This window comes from Dasypus novemcinctus, chromosome 26 (genome assembly GCF_030445035.2).
Source record: "Dasypus novemcinctus isolate mDasNov1 chromosome 26, mDasNov1.1.hap2, whole genome shotgun sequence".
Taxonomy (NCBI): domain Eukaryota; kingdom Metazoa; phylum Chordata; class Mammalia; order Cingulata; family Dasypodidae; genus Dasypus; species Dasypus novemcinctus.
Window position 1 is genome coordinate 55,660,552 of NC_080698.1, and position 16,248 is coordinate 55,676,799.

At 56.4% G+C, this 16,248-nt stretch overlaps 1 protein-coding gene across 4 annotated transcripts in view; it reads right to left on the reverse strand.

The window, feature by feature from the left end:
• UROC1 (urocanate hydratase 1) overlaps positions 1 to 16,248 on the reverse strand; it is a 59,414-nt gene that overhangs the window by 21,311 nt on the left and 21,855 nt on the right. For all 4 annotated transcript variants that reach the window (XR_009183674.2, XR_009183673.2, XM_058288843.2 and 1 more), the window contains 7 exons: positions 16,143 to 16,205; positions 15,637 to 15,816; positions 14,920 to 15,017; positions 13,244 to 13,316; positions 11,535 to 11,656; positions 6,689 to 6,759; positions 2,160 to 2,258 (listed from right to left, as the gene is read on the reverse strand). Coding sequence is in view for 2 of the 4 variants with exons in the window: in XM_058288843.2 (XP_058144826.1) it covers positions 2,160 to 2,258; positions 6,689 to 6,759; positions 11,535 to 11,656; positions 13,244 to 13,316; positions 14,920 to 15,017; positions 15,637 to 15,816; positions 16,143 to 16,205 (706 nt within the window). In the remaining 2 variants the exon portion in view is untranslated. The remainder of the gene's footprint in view (positions 1 to 2,159; positions 2,259 to 6,688; positions 6,760 to 11,534; positions 11,657 to 13,243; positions 13,317 to 14,919; positions 15,018 to 15,636; positions 15,817 to 16,142; positions 16,206 to 16,248) is intronic.

Consider the following 16,248-nt stretch of genomic DNA (forward strand, 5'->3'; position numbering starts at 1 on the left):
CCCCCATGCTCTTGAATTAGGCAGCCCTGCAAAACCTCCTGCCTCAGCTCCTTCTGCCCGGCCCAACTCCCTTCCCTCTGTGGCCCCAGCTCTGCATTCGTGCACTTGACGGGTTCCCATGGGTGTTCTGGCACATTCTGCTGAGCCAGTCAGCTGCTCAAGTCAGCCTGTCTGGCCACCCATCCTTCTCCACCTGGCCACCTCGCTTCATTTTCTTCGTGGTGCCCACCATCTGCAGCAGCCCCTGCGTCTGCCTGGTGTGTGCTCTCAGCTTCCCCGCACAGTGTTTAGGGGGAGCACAGGGGCCTCCTGCCAGTTCCTTGCATGGCTGGCTTAGAGGTCCAGCATCACTGAATGACAGTGTAAGAGTCTAAAGTTATTTCATGACTCTCAAAAGAAAGATTGTTTTTTAACTCATCCATTCCTGGGGATTTTGAACTAATCCATCCCTTTTGCTTGGACTGTGTCAACGAGGCGTGACTCAGTTGAGTCTCCACCCTCTCGCTAGGCCTAATATAAACAGAGACACAGAAAGAGAGATATGGGTGTGGAGAAAGTGGCCATGGTGGCTGCTGGGGGTAGGGAGTGGGAGGAAGAGATGAGATGCGGGGGCGTTTTCAGGACTTGGAGTTGTCCTGGGTGGTGCTGGAGAGACAATTACTGGACATTGTATGTCCTCCCATGGCCCGCTGGATGGAATGTGGGAGAGTGTGGGCTATGGTGTGGACCACAGACCATGAGGTGCAGCAGTGCTCAGAGATGTATTCACCAAGTGCAATAAATGTCTCATGATGATGGAGGAGGTTGTTGCTATGGGGGAGGAGTGGGGTGAGGGTGGTGGGGGGTATATGAAGACCTCATATTTTCTGAATGTAATAAAAAAAGAAAGAAAGAAAGAGAGAGACATGGAAAAAGGGAGCTCTGCTGTTTTTGATCCTGCCATGTTGCCATGCAGGAACACAGAGAAACCCCAGAGTCTGAGAGAGGCCCTGGAGTCGGGAAGCAGCGGAGCACAGAGCACGGAAGGTCCCCCTGAGGGGCGGGAGCTGCAGGGCCACGCGAGGCTGAGCACCGAGCCCTGCCCGTTGCCTGACCACCACGTGGCAGGACCCCAGGGGCACCAGGAGCTGACTGCGGTGAAAGAGCATCGCTGAGGATGCCTGATTCGGACAGTTCATGGCCTTGGGACGGCAAGCTTTTCCCCAGATAAATCCCCTTTATAAAAGCCTTTGCTCGGCAGCCCCGTGGCAAAGGGCAGCACGCCCGGGCCTCTTTGCGTCGACGGGTTCCTCCAGCTGGGGGTGTGCACCAAGGAAACAGCCTGGCCAGCTCCGGCTGGAGCCCTTTGCAGACACAGTGGGCTTCAGCGCATGCTAAGCAGCAGTGGTTTCTGGGTATGCTCCCCGAGAAGGGAAACCGGCTGCTGTCCACATCACCTGGACCCCCAGGCCCACCCATGGGTACGGCCTTCATGGCACCCATCTTGGTCCTTTTTCTCAGGTCTGATCATGAATGTTCCAGGCACTTCCAATGAGAAAAATGCCAACAAGAATTCTGCAGCAAGAGAGTTGAAGAGAGAGCATGGAGGGAGACCCCCCAGCAGGGGTACCCACAGTTCCACGCTAAGGAACTCCAACTGAGCAGGAAATGGGGGAACCCTGGGGAAGTCTGCAGGAATCTTAAAGAGAGAAATCCTTTTAGGAAAGAGTTGAGGTTAACGTTCTTTCTCCTTTCATAGAAGAAGGGAATGAAAGTGCTCAGAGAGGGTGCCTGCCTTGCCCAAGGCCACCCAGCAAGGGCAGGCCTCATCACCCAGTGAACCCCAGCTCTCAGGGATGGCCCCCAGTCATCCGTGCAGACCAGCTCCTTTGCTCTCTCCTTCCCACCTCCCTCACAGGTCGCCCAAACCCCTCGCCTCCACCAGCAGAGCTTGGGTCCCAGGACAGCTCAACCCCTCTGCAGGTCCAGTCCACAGAGGACAGTAGACAGGCACAAGTTGGGCAGGTGCTAACCCAGCACCCCAGGCGCCAGTCTGCAGAAGCCTGGGCGTGGTGCTTCCTGGGAAGGCTGGGGATGCGGGCAGGAAACTCCCTGTCCTCGAGGCCCCTGTGGGGTCTGGCTGGAGCCAGGCAGTGCCTGAAGCCACCCACAAACATCACCTTGATCTTCCCACGGGCGATGGCTTGGTTAATGGCCATGGCAATGGCCACGCGGCCCCTCTGGTCCGAGTACAGGATCCTTGCCTGGGAGCCCACCACCTGCAGAGAGAAGGGCAACAGGTGCTCAGCCACAAGAGGCAGATACCCGGGGCAGTGCGGATGGCACCTGGGCTGAGGAAAACCCACCAGCAACCAGACGGTCCCTTTCAGGGAGGCCCCGGGGGACCCCGGAAGTGCTCTGGAGCTCCAGAATTGGTGGGCTTGAGACAGGCCCTAACGACCAGCTGCACCAAGACTCCCTGCATGATCCATCACCTAAAGGGTCAATCCTGGAAGGGCCCCAGAGACCCCGAGTTCACCCACACTACAGGGATGTTGTGTCATGAGCATCCCCCAAGATGGTCTAAAGCTCTGTGGACCCCAGAAAAACCACGCTCTTAAAGCTCGTCCACTCCTGTGGGTGTAACCTACTGTGAGTAGGGTTTTTGATGAGGTAACTCCAGTTTAGGTGTGGCCCGGGGTGGGTCTTAATCCTCTTCCTCGTGTCCTTTATAAGACAATGTGACTCAGAGAGAGAAAGAGAGAGCCAGGGAAGCCAGAGGCTGAGAGCAAGGAGACCAGGAAGAGAAGAGAGAGCCGAGCAGACGCCATCTGCCGTGCTGCCTTGCCACGTGGCGGAGGACCCCAGGAGCGCCGGCAGCTGGTCTTGGGGAGAGAGCATCGCCTGATGATGCCTTGGTTTGGCATTTTCTCAGCCTCAGAACTCTAAGCCTGTCAGCTAAGAAATCCTCATTGGAAAAGCCACCCACTTTCAGGTCTGTTTCATTTTGGCAGCCTAGCAAGCTAAAACACCCCCCGCTTTATTTTCCATAAAAATATTAACAGTACGCAATGCTGGTTTTGACGGCCCAGCTCCAGTGCTTTGCACACAGTCTCTTATTGACGAGTTTTAGGAGGAAGATAACTATTATCACACAAGCTCCACTTCATGGCTGGGGACACTGGCTCACGGGCACTAGTGATGGGACTGAACCTCGTGCCTGCTGTCGGCACCTCTGCTCTCGACCAGGGTCGAGCACCTGGTTGAACAGCTGGTTTTCCCAGGAAACAAGAGTTTCTGCAGAAGAAAACAAGGCATTGCTGGGCACCACAGTTCCCACCAGGGGACACCTCTGGAGACATTTTTGGGGTGCTGCTAGCAGCTCGTGAGTCAAGGCCAGTGGTGCTGGTAGCATCCCACAACGGCTTCCCACAAAGAACACCCCGGCCCCAAAAGGCGTAGTGCCGAGGAGGAGAAGCCCTGCTTTCTCCAGAGACCACGAGCCTGTTGGCCAAGACATTGGTCTGCTTGCTTCCTCCACGTGCCCTCCAGTTGCACAGCCTGACTTCACCCAGGCCAGCTGCCTCAACTCCTTCTCAGAGAGACTAGAGTGTAAATCGGTGCAGCAGTTTGGAATTATTTTATGACTCCCCAAAAAGAGAAAGAGCATGTGTGTGGGCTGGTCCACTCCTGTGGGCATGAGGCCTTCTTCGCCTGGACTATCTCCATGAGGCGCCGCTCAGGTGGAGTCTTTGCTTTCTTGCTGGATCTGATTAAAAACTGAGACACACAGGAAAAGAGAGCACTGCCGTTTTTTGATGCCCACAGTTGAGCTGCGAAGAGAAGCCCTGAGAGACAAGCCTTAGGCCAGGTGGGAGGCCTGGAGGATTGCGTAATAGTGAAGGCCCTACGGGCTGGGCCCCTGGAGCAGCTCAGAGGAGAGGAGCCCTGCTGCACCTGAGAGCTTAGAGCTGGATCCGGGAAGAAAGCAGAACAGCCGAGAGCGATACAGGAGCCCTGGAGAGAGACAACCCTGTGCCTGGCTGCCCTCAGCTGAGCTCAGACCTCAGCAGGATTTGGCGGCCATCTCGTTTCAGCACATGGCAGCTGACTTTGGTGAAAAAGTGTCTGGTGGTGCCTTGAGTTGGACTTTTCACGGTCTTAGAACTGTAAGCTTCGACCCTAAATAAATCCCCCTTACAAAGGCCACCCCATTTCTGGTACTTTGCATCAGCAGCCCTTTGGCAAAAAAAACAATAGGTGTGGATGAGATTTTCATATTTCCTGCATCCTGAGGGGAAAAAAATTGAGGAAGGAACTGATACAGGATGGCCAACTTTGTCTTGAGAATACATGAAAAGAGTCCAGTGGAACCTCAAAAAGTTAAATATGGAATTAACCGCAGAATCTGGCAATCCCCCTTCTGGGTATATGCCCCAAGGAATTGAAAGCAGGGACGCGAGCAAATACACAGATACCAGTGTGCATAGCAGCATCGTGCACGCCAGCCAAAAGGTGGAAGCCACCCGGGTGTCCTTCACAGATGGTGGACAAACGAAACACAACACGCACAGAATGCAGTATTATTCGGTGGGGAAAAGGAAAGTAGTTCTGGTCCATATGACATCCTGGAGGAACCTTGAAGACATTAGGCTAAGCGAAAGGCTCCAGGCACAGGACAAATGCGGCATGATCCCACTTCTAGGAAATATCTAGAATGGACAAATCAATAGAGACGGAAAGAATAGTCCAGGGGCTGGGAGCATGGCGGTGGGAGTCATTGCCCAAGGCACATGGAGCTTCTGCGGGGGATGATGGGCATGTCTGGACATAGCAGTGGTGGGTACAACGTACTTATTGTCACTGAAATGTATACTAAAGACAGTTAAATCATCAATTATGTTCCATATATTTTAACACAATAAAAACCAAAAATAAACCAAATTTTAAAAAATGTTTTAAAGGACCACCTTCTGCAAACAGTATCGTTTCATAAGAGAAAGAGCATCAAATTGTGTATGAAGCCGCAATCTCTGAATAATTTTACCTCAGAAAGCTACTCTTGCGCTAGCTGCTTGCCCCGTAGCAGCGCAGCGGCCCTCCTCACCCCTCTCCCTCAGGGCCCCTCCTCAGGGCTGGGCCTCCCCCTCCTCAGCCCACGCTCGCCCCTGGCCCTCTCCTCCACTCCCCTCTGCACGTTTCTCCCGGAGCCTCCAGCCCCAGCCTAACGGCCGTTGGACTCAGGCACCCCAAATTCCATGTGGCCACAGACACTCATTGGCACAGGGTCCATGGCTAGAATGCTGGTGCCCCTCCTCGAGGGGAGGCAGAGCCATCCCCCCGCAGAAGCCCCAAAGCTCCCGGGCAGCTGTGGGCAGGCCCCTCCTGGCCCCAGGTGCAGGCCACGGACCCGCCCCCGTGGTCCTGCCTGGGGACACCAGCCACGGAGGCTGGCGATGCAACGCCCACTTCCTCATTGCTCCCCTCAGTACTCCAAGTCCATTCCCGCCAGAAGTTTCCTTCTGCCTCTCCCTTTGGCCTTAATCAAGCGTCCACTCCTCCAAGAGACCTTTCCTGCCCATTCTATAGGAAGCCGTGCCCACCTGGTATCAGCTGATGGTTTTCTTCATCACACTTAGTGCTTACAGAAATGAGGGCGGGACTCTGGGCCTGCACAGGGCACCTGGCACCGTGCCCTGGGTCTACAGTGAGGGCCACTGAAGACATTCCCAGCACGGCACGTGCTTAAACCCACGGAACAGCCCGTGGTGCCAGGGCTGCTTCATCCTCTCCACGCAGGCTCAGAGGGGTCAAGCCACTGGCCCAAGGTGTCACAGCAGCCGGCACAGCCCTGGGGCAGCCAGGCCTCAGAATCCCCGCACGGGCCTGCCTCCCACGTTTGTTGACTAGCTGGAGGAAGAGTGACCCAACTGACCCTGGCCCCTGCCCCAGCGTCCCAGGTCCCCTGTGATGGCTTCTTTGGCCATCGTCCAAACACAGTCGGCCGCGGCTGCTGCTCCTAGTTTGGCGACTTGGGGCGGCCCCGTAACCAGTCCCACGGGGTCCAGAAGCCACATCCTCAGGGCTCAGGGCTTGAGTCTACAACCCCGGGCCACTGGCAAGCTCGGCAGTGACCCCCGCTCCTGGCGATTGTCCTATACATGAGGCCAAGGTGGCTCTGTGCACTGGGGCCATGTGCTGTTTACGTCTTCACAGCAGCCCAAACCCGTCAGCACCGCACTCAGATTCTTACACACACTGTTGTTTGAAAAAATAGCCCAAACAAGCAGTTTTAGCTACTGAAAGCTCACCTGCTTGGCATACCCTGAGAAACGACACCCTTTAAAAACCCTGCAGTCTCCAAGCCACGTGGGCCCCTTGAAGCTCTCCAGTCCAGAGCGTGACCCGTCTGCTCTGAGACGCCGCCTAGACACGTAAGCGCTCTCCACCGCCGCCTCCTCCACCCCCCGTGTTTCGGTGGTTTCCCCTGGCCCTGCTTTCCGACTCTGATTCAAGTTGTGCCAATGGCGAAGCCACTGCCTCACTAATTAGCTTGGTGTTACTGCCACCTAGCGGTCGAGTGTTTCTCCGGCTCAACTCCGAGATCCTCACATTTGCGCTCACTGCAGAGGTCCCCCTGAGGCCTCTGCCACCTCCCTCTAAGCCCCCGGGGCCACCCCCGCCTCCCATCAGGCCCTGCACCCCTCACCAGCTGGTGCTTGGCGGCCTCTCGGATCCAGTGGATGTTGTCCAAATACTGCAGCTTCACGGAGTCGTTCACTGCAGGCAAAAGGGAAGGGGGTGTCACAGGAGCTGGGGTCCCTACCCCTGCCTCCTCTCCCTGCCCTTCCTCAAGGCTGCTTGGCATCTGCTTCTGTTCTGAACCCACACGGAGCCAGGGAACCCCTACCTCCTGCACCGCAGTGGGCTGCTCCCACCATCTTCCCTAACTTCGCCTCTGCAAGAGGAGGGGGCTCGGATGGGGGCTCTGAGCTGGGGGGGGGGTTGTTGGGGTGCTGAGCCTCATCCCACAGGGCCTTAGAGCAGGCAGGCAGACCGTTTCCGGGAGACCCCCTTGGGGCAGCCGGGGCACTAGAAGCTTGGTGATGCCCCAGCCTGCCAGGGCTTCTGCTTCTGGGGTGCGCCCTGAGGAATTGAAGGCAAAACCAGAAGGAGCTGGGCAGCTGTTTGGGGTGGAGGCACAGCTGTTCTGCAGTGGGCAAGTCAAAGGTTCAGAAAGGAAAGGAACGACATCTGGGCAGAGGCAGGCATGAGAGGGGACCCTAGAAGCTCCCCATCCCACCCCACAATGGACCCACAAAACGACCCAGAGCCACACAGGTGCACAAAGTGCCAGGCTGCTCCAGGATGGAGGCGCCACGGCCATTCCCACACTGGGCTGAAGGACGGTAGCTTGAGACTGTACGGACCAGAAAACCATGTTCTTAAGGCTGGCCCATCGTGGGTGTGGCGTGGCCCAGGGTGAGTCTTAATCCTCCTACTGGCGTCCTTTATAAGCAGGATGAATGCAGAGAGAAGGAGAGGAAACCGTGGGAGCAGGAAGCCGAAAGCAAGGACACCTGGAGAAGGGAGAGCCCAGCAGACGCCACCGTGCGCCCTGCCCCGTGGCAGAGGAGCCAGGATCACGGGCAGCTGGACTTTGGGGAGAAAGCCTTGATTCGGACATTTTCACGTCCTCAGAACTGTAAGCTTGTAAGTTAATATGTCCCTACTGTAAAGCCAAACCATTTCTGGTCTATTCCATCTCGGCAGCCTAGCAGGCTAAACAGACGGGGCGGCTTCCCTTGGACTGGGTTTGGGCCCCGGCCTGTGCTTTGCAATCACACATTCGGATTTCCAGGCCCTCCAGGGATGACGGGGGGGAGCAGGAATGAGGCGGGCTGCTGGGACCTATCCATTTATTTACGTGCCTGGAGATGCTCACCTGACGTCAGTAATTAGGTTATGTGTTACTGCGTGTGGCCCATGCCTGACACACTCGTTCCTTCAACAAATATTTATCAAGTGCCGGTGGTAGGCCAGACACCCTCTAGGCCCGGGGGGAGGGCTGCTATGTGCTACAGAAAAAGAAGTGTGATGAGACAGTCGGATGACATTCAGGACCTGAGAAGGCTCTCGGGGGGTAAAACTAGAGCAGGCTCTAAATGGTAAGAAAGCGGCAGCTGCGTGGAGTTCAGAGGGAACGGAGTCCTAGGAAGAGTAAGAGCAGGCACAAGTGCCCTGAGGTCCCGGTGGCAAACAGAAGGCCCTGGGTCCAAGCACAAAGCGCCTGAGCAAAAGACGGTAGCTGTTCTTCACAGGAACCGGCACATTCTAGCTCTGAGAGCAGGCAGTTAAATTTTCAGGAATTTTAGGAGCCATTCGTTAAATACAGAAATCATTAAACATCTCATTAAATAAACTCATGATTAAATAAATTATATTAAAAACGAAGACAATGCGTACTCAGAACTCACCACTTCCTAATTATTTTACTGCGTGTTACCATCACAGCTGGTCTTGACGCTCTTTATTGCATCTAGGTGTGCTGCTTTGCGTCTTTTAGGAACCCCAGAAAATGATGTTCTTAAGCTAACCCATTCCTGTGTGTGTAAACCTATTTTATGCTGGACCTTTTGGTTAGATTTAAAGGATATTTTCATTAGATTATTTCAGTTAAGGGCCTTTGATTAGAATAGGGGATCAGGGTGGGTTTTAATCCTTTACTGGAGCCTTATATAAATGGACACACAGAGAAAGAGAGCTGCCCTTTACCCTGCCATGGAGTGAGGACTCCAGGATCACCTGCAGCTGAAAAAGACAGAGAAACCTCGAGAGACTGAGGCCAGTGGCTGCAGTCAGCAGAGCAGCCGGAAGCTGGAGAGAAGGCCAGAGGCTGCACTGCAGAGCAGCCGGAAGCTGGAGAGACAGTCATGCGCCTGATGGCCACAGCTGAGCTCGGGGAGAACGTGAGCCTAGAGGAGAAGGCAGAGATTGGGTACCACTGTGCCTGGCCACGGGGCAGGAGTCCAGGACCTGCCAGCAGTCGACCTTTCGTGAGACAGCATCCCCGGTGATGCCTTGATTTGGACATTTTCACAGCCTTGGAACTGTCAACTTTTACCCTAATGAATTCCCTTTACAAAGCTAACCCACTTCTGGTATATTGCATTGGCAACCTTTAGGAAACCAAAACAGTAGCGTAGAAATACTTTGTGATGACGTTACGTCCATCTCTTCCCAGCTCCGTGTTCAGTGGTGGTACAGCGAGAGCTGAAAATCTGCTGGGGTGGAGGATTTACAAAACAGGAACCAGCAAATGCAAAACATCGGGTGGTTTGGTTTTTCTAGAGCTCACCAGCATGCACGTGATAGGCTGGGCAGGGTTTGCCCACCTGCTAAAGAGTGTAAAGCTGTCCTGCCCACCAGGGGACAAGGTTTACCAAGAGAAGGTGTAACGATTAGGTTCATGAGTCAACTTGGCCCGGTGATGGTGCCCAGTTGTTTGGTCAAGCAAGTGCTGGCCTATTTATTACTGTGAGGACATTTTGTGGACTTAAATCATCAGTAAGTTCATTGCAACTGGGGCTGATTACATCTACAATCAGCTGAGGAGATTGCCTTCAGCAATGAGAGATGTCTCATCCAAACATTTGAAGGCATTAAAAGGAGAAGCGATTATTTTATCAGTCAGAAGAGAGAATTTCTGTCTCTAGCTCAGCCAGCTTTTCCTGGGGAATCCATCGAAAGCCTTCCTTGGAGATCCCAGCTTGCAGCCTGCCCTGTGGAATCTGGGCTTCTGCATCCCCACAGTCAGGTGAGACAATTTTATAAAATCTCTTAGTATTTACAGATCAGTCCTATCAGTTCTGTTTCACTAGAGAACCATGACTAACACAGCTTCGGTACCAGGAATGGGGTTTGTGAGAGGAATCATCCTAAGACTGGGGGGTCCCAGCCCTACCAAACCATCACAAAAGGCTCCCCTTTTCCTTGGCCCACTTGCCTTGCCCTACCCCATACTGGGTCCTCCCACATGGGTTACCTCTCCTTCCCTTAGCCTGGTTCTCCAGTCCCTGGTCCCCATACCCAGGACCACTAGGCCCTGCCCACCTAAATTGGATGCTGGCAGCAGAGTTTAAATGTCCTCCGGGGGTGCTGAAATAAGCAGTAAACACTTGACAACCCAACCAGACATAAAAGAGAAGGTCATTCCCACCCTGCAGAAAATCTTTAGAGAAATAGCAGGGAAAACGCTTGGATCGATGAGAGGTTTCACAAAAGAACTGTCTTCTCTAAGTAATAAACACCAATATCACATCCACCAAACAAGAACAGACTGTGGTTAAAAAACAAGAGGCAGGGACATAAGGATGTGGGGAGATCACAATGACCCAAGTAAGAGAGTCAGAGCCAATACTTTGTATCACTGGAATCAAAGCTAAACTTGGGAAACACAGACACAAACACAAGCGAGAGGCATGGGGTGGATGTGGAAGGAAGACCAGGGAGACCTACTGCAGTTAGCAAGCCTTCTCACAAAAGTCATTAAGACGAAACAGAAGTGGTATTGGCAGGCAGAAGCTCGAGGTGACAAGCTGAGGACATGCGTGAGAGAAGCTGGGCCAGCCAGGGACTGTGGCCAGCAGAAGAGCTCATGCTGTGTCCAGGACTGCCCAGAGATGCCAACCCAGCAGGCCCCAACTCAGGAACCGCTCAAGTATTCAAGCTCACAAGCCCTAATCTCCTCCAGGCACTTTGAGTGACTTTCTGTCACTTGCAACCAAAGGGTCCTGACTGGAAGAACCAGAGGGCAGTGCTGGGAGTAGAGAGACTTGGCTGGAAGTGTGAGGTCTGTGCTTTCTCACCCAGAGCTTTGCCACCATTATCAAAAGGAGGCGGGAGGGAAGGACTGCCAGTGGGGGGTGGCTTTGCATGGTACAGACAGGTATTTGGGGATGGAGCTCCTGGCTCACCGCAGGATACTTAGAGCCCCTTGCAGAGCCTACTGAGTGTTCACCACACAAGCATCCTGGGATCCCAGGCAGAATATGCCACAAGCTCCTGGGTAGGACGTTTCCGGGACCCTTTGCACAGAGGCTTGGGGGATACGGGGACAAGTTCAAGTCTTCATCTGTGTGCCTGCAGCTGCATACTCATTTGTACATGGGACTTTTGAAGATATTATTAGTTAAGGCATGGACTCATTTGTGAAGAGGCTCTTCAAAGATCCTACTTAGATGAGAGCAAATTGAACAGGATGGGCCTCGTCCATATGACTGGAGGTCTTATGGCAGAGGAAATCCAGACACAGCCTGAAAAAGCCAGAATCAGCAGAAACCAGAGGAGGAGACACAAAGAGAGATGGCCAGGTGACGGAGGATGGCCGGGTGCTGCTGCCGTCAGGGGAAAGAGGGCTCTACCAAGACCTCGATGTTGGATTTCCAGCCTGCAGGCGGTGGGCCAAGGACTTCCCAAGGTCATCACCCCACGGTGTGCTATTTGTCAGAGCAGCTGGGAGACTAAGGCGGGGGCCGCCCCTCCCGCAGCATCACCTCCAGCGGCGATGGCCTCCTCCAGCACCGACGTGGCCAGCTGGTCCGTGACAGCCAGGTCCCGGGGATCCCCCGAAGTGCACACCCAGCGGAAAGGCCCGAATCCCTGGGAGAATATGTCCCTGCGGGCACAAGACGCCTCATCGCATTGGGGTTCCCAGGCGGACTGCAGCAGCGCTTGGGCCGTCGTGCTCAAACGGGAGGCCAGCAGCTGCCCCGGAACCGGGAGGGTGCTCGGCAGGGTGCTTGCTGGGGGGCACGGCGGGGCGCTTGCTCGGGGGCACGGCCAGGGGGCCTGAGCGATGGGGTGGGGCTCAGCACCCAGCAGGAAGCCCCGAAGGCCCTGAACTGGACAGGAAGCTTCTGAGGTCTTCAGTCTGGAGGAGGCACCCATCGGTCCTGCGAGTGAGGTGCTCTACCCCTCTCCATCCTCCTTCGGGACCCAGGCCCAGCCCCCAGCATTGCTTCTCCCTCCTGAGCCCTGAACCACCAAGCAAGACCCCAACAGGCCTAGCTCCACCTGCTCCCGGTCTGGCCCTCCCCGCCCCCAAGGGGAGAGGCCTGAGGCCTGCGTTCTGCCTGACGCACCCCAGGGGGGCAGGCAGCACCCACCTGGATGGGGCCCCTGGAAGGCCCAAGGCTAAGGCTTCTTCCTGCTTCCGTGATGCTCTTACACACTTGCACGCAAAACTGCTTCATATATTTGCCCTCTGCCCGTACCCACTCCAACCTCTCTGTCCCCCTCCCTGCCCCTCCGTCCCCCTCCCTGCTCCTCGGTCCCCCCCTGACCCTCCGCCCCCCTCTGAGGGGCATAGCTGTGGTCCCTAGCAGTGGCTGCATGGAGCTGGGACACAGAAATTCCCTTAGATCGCTGTTATAAAGACCGCATGAAAATCAGTCCTGCAAGACCAAATCACGGAGAAGCTAGCATTGGGAAGATTCGGCTTTCGGTGTGCCTTCCCCTGGGCTGCCCTCTGCAGGCTCCTTGGAGAGTCCCCAGCCGCCCCCCGGGGCCCAGGACTGGGGACCCCGCTGGCACCTGACTACGCCTCCCACACACAGTGAGCCGAAGAGCACGAGGTGCGGCTTCTCTCTGCCGTGCCGTGCTGCTCCCCTCCTCACGTGCGCCAAGCCCAGCGGACATTCCAGAGCACCTGCCACCCCGATGCCACTGCCCCAGCGGCTCCCCGAGGCCACAGGAGAAGCCCAGCCGCTTGGCTTGGCATCTAAAGCCTCCACACTTGGTGCCACACTGCCCGCCCCAGGCACCGCCCACTCCTGTGCCTGGGCGCTGCCCCCTCCAGCCCCCACCCCACCTGCCCCACACACCCTGGCCCATATTTCAGGTGTGGGGCCGGGGCGTCGGGGCGAGAGGGGGCTTGGCACCTATGGAAAGAGCCAGCACCCATTCCCCCTGTCACCCACAGCCCATGGCCCAGGGGATGGGCTGTCCCCAGAGGCAGCGCAGAGGACAGTGGATTTGCAGAGCAGTGAGCTTGGCCGCGGGTCCCTGCAGCTATCTTGTTCTCCTATTGTGACCCTCCAGCAGGTCTTGCATTTTTCAGCTTCCCGTCACATGCATTTTACAGCAGACAGACCAGCCCTTAGGACACGACCTTGGTGATGGTCAGAGGACGAGGCTTTTCTAGGCTGAAGGTCCAGGACCCAGACCCACCGGGCCCTCCAACTAGCGGCCACCCCCCACTTACCCCATAATGTGCTGGACGTATGAGGGGTAGCGAAATTCTGTCTTATTGGCCCCTTTTTTCTCCACGTCGGCTCCTGCGAACAGAGCAGAGTCACCTGGGGGGGCCTCCGACCCTCCCGCAAGTGAGAGCAGGTGCAGGCGTCAGCGCCACGTCTGGAAGCGCTGCCCAGAAGCAGGCCCGACGGCCACGAGGGGGCCCAAAGCTCCAAAAGCGCTTCCAGGCCCGGCAGGGAAGAGGGGCCCCCTCTTCTGTCAAGCAAAAGAATTGGAAAAGGCAGGGCCAGAAACCTGTACAGGACGGAAGAGACGGGCTCGGGGGGACATATCCAGGCATCGGCTGGCTCCTCTCCTAGGGACAACCAGAAACCCTGAGAGTGTCAGCCAGGTGCAGGGGGCAGGGCTGGGAGGAAAATTTCAACCGGATCTTCTGTGCCTTTTGGATTACAGCTCTGAACGAATGGTCTGTTTGGCAGAAAGAAGAGCCTGTCATCCCAGCTTGATCAGGTTCCATCACAGGAACATAAAGCTGCAGGTCTTCTCGGTTTGTTCTGTTGTGTTTTTCCACACCCTGGAGCATGTGGCCTGAACTCGTACCTGGTGGTTTTGGTTTTTGGTTTTTGGTTTTTAATCTATTCTCCCTCCTCCACCCCACCCCCACCCCCCACTCCACGGCTTGTGCTCGCTGTCTGCTCTCTATGGCTATTCGCTGTGTGTTCTTCTGTGTCTGCTTGTCTTCTCTTTAGGCAGCTCTGGGAACCGATCCTGGGACCTTCCGGAGTGGGAGAGAGGTGCTCAGTCTCTTGCACCACCTCAGCTCCCTGGTCTGCTGCGTCTCTTATTGTCTCTCCTTCGTGTCTCTTTTTGTTGTGTCATCTTGTGCCAGCTCTCCACTCGGGCCAGCTTGTCTTCACCAGGAGGCCCCAGGAATCAAACCCTGGACCTCCTATGTGGTAGATGGGAGCCCAATCACTTGAGCTCTTAAAGCAAATGGGGAAGTGATATGGATTAGAGTGGACTTACTGATATTCTATTCATGAACTATTGTGATTAGTAATCGAAGAAAATGTGGCATTGGTGTGGAGAAAGTGGCTGTGGTGGCTGCTGGGGGTAGGGAGTGGGAGGAAGAGATGAGATGTGCGGGCATTTTCGGGACTTGGAGTTGTCCTGGGTGGTGCTGCAGGGGCAATTACTGGACATTGTAGGTCCTCCTATGGCCCACTGGATGGAACATGGGAGAGTGTGGGCTATGATGTGCACCATTGACCATGAGGTGCAGTGATGCTCAGAGATGTATTCACCAAATGCAATAAATGTCTCATGATAATGGAGGAGATTGTTGCTGTTGGGGGGGAGGAGTAGGGTGAGGGGGGTGGGGGGTATATGGGGACCTCATATTTTTTTAATGTAATATCAAAAAAATAAAGACAAAAAAATAAAATCAAAAGCAAATGGGGACACTGAGGCAAGAGAGGCCAAGCCTTCTGCCAGGACCAGCTTCCCGGAGGCCCAGGCTCCTTGCCCCCAGCTTCCCTGGGCCCTGGCCGGGCCACCCTCTGGCTGCACCTTTCGAGCATGCAGGGCGGAGGGGGAGGCTGCCGGGGCCAGGCTGCGGCCCTCAGCCCGGGGGCCTGGGCGGGCCCCTGGAAGCGCAGGCGCAGCCCCGCCCTCCCTCCTCACCAGCTCTCTGGGCCTCCAGGAGGAAGGCGTTGCCGTAGTCCCAGAAGAAGAACTTCTCCTCCGCCAGCCTGTTGATGGCTGAGACGTGCCTCCGCAGGCTGTGGCCAGAAGGAACGGTCAGCTCGGCCAGGCAAGCGCAGAGGCCCCCAGCGCCGCCCCGCCCCCCGCGCCACCCCAGCCTCCCACCCCGCCTTCCCCGAGATCCGCCGCCCACCATCGGGAGCCCTCTCCCCCCGCCGCTCTGCCCTTCTCAGCTCACAGCTGCCTCCATGCCTGCCCAGGACCTCCTTCCCCTCCTGGACCCCTTTCCCCCCTCTGTACCCTGCAAGGCCCCTGAATGAGCATTTACTGATCACACAGACCCTGGAGGAAAATCGATGACAAGAGACGAGCCCGCGTGTGCCGGGCTGTGAGTGCTGACATATCAGGGCCCCTCTTCCAGAAGCTTCCGCTGGCTGATGGCTCCCCCTGCCACCATTTACTGGGCACGGGCATGTGTCAGAAGTCACTCTGGGTGACTCACAAATATCACTGCATTTTGTCTCCCCAGCATTCCCACGGGGTATATACGTTCGCAGCAGAGGAGCTCAGAGAGGGTAAGGGGCTGGCAGGACACACAGCTGGTGGCTCAGGGCAGAGCAGGACAAGAGTGGGCTGCCCCAACCCAAAGCTCACACACACACACAGACACACAGAGCTGCCCGGCGGCTCGCCCACCTCTCCTGAACCAGGCCCTTGAAGGCAGCAGGGTTGGAGGCCATAAGGCTCTGGGCCTCCGAGAGGCTGAGCTGCACGGGGTAGTAGCCGCCGTTGAAGGGGTTGTGGCAGGACGTCTGGTCAGACCCCAGGTCCACCAAAAGCTCCCCCGTCGTGTCCAGCTCGTGGACCAGGCGCTCCCTGGGAGAGGCCCGGGGCGGTTAGCGAAGGGGCATCCGTGGCCCCGGGGCAGAACCCGGGGAGCCTGGGCCCCCCCATAGGGCCCAGCTAGGAGGGGCACCACAGCACTCAATAGCTGGGGACTGAGCCTAATCCAGCCCCCCCGCCCTGTCCCCAGAAAGAGAATGGACGAGAAGGCTGCGGGGCCAGGGGAGAAGATGCCGTGAGCCCGGCGGGGACCCGGGGCCAGCCAAAGTGGGGCAGAAGCCTCGGGGCCTGGGAGCGCCTGGCCAGCACCGGGACCTTCCCCGAGTCGGCCGACTCCCACCCCTCCCCACCCCACTCACCAAAGATCCACCACGTTCCCATGGTAACCGAGGCTGAGCACTTCCTTCTTACTCCTGGCTTCCCTGAAAGGGCAGAGGAGCAGGACAGATGGCCCCACCGCACCTG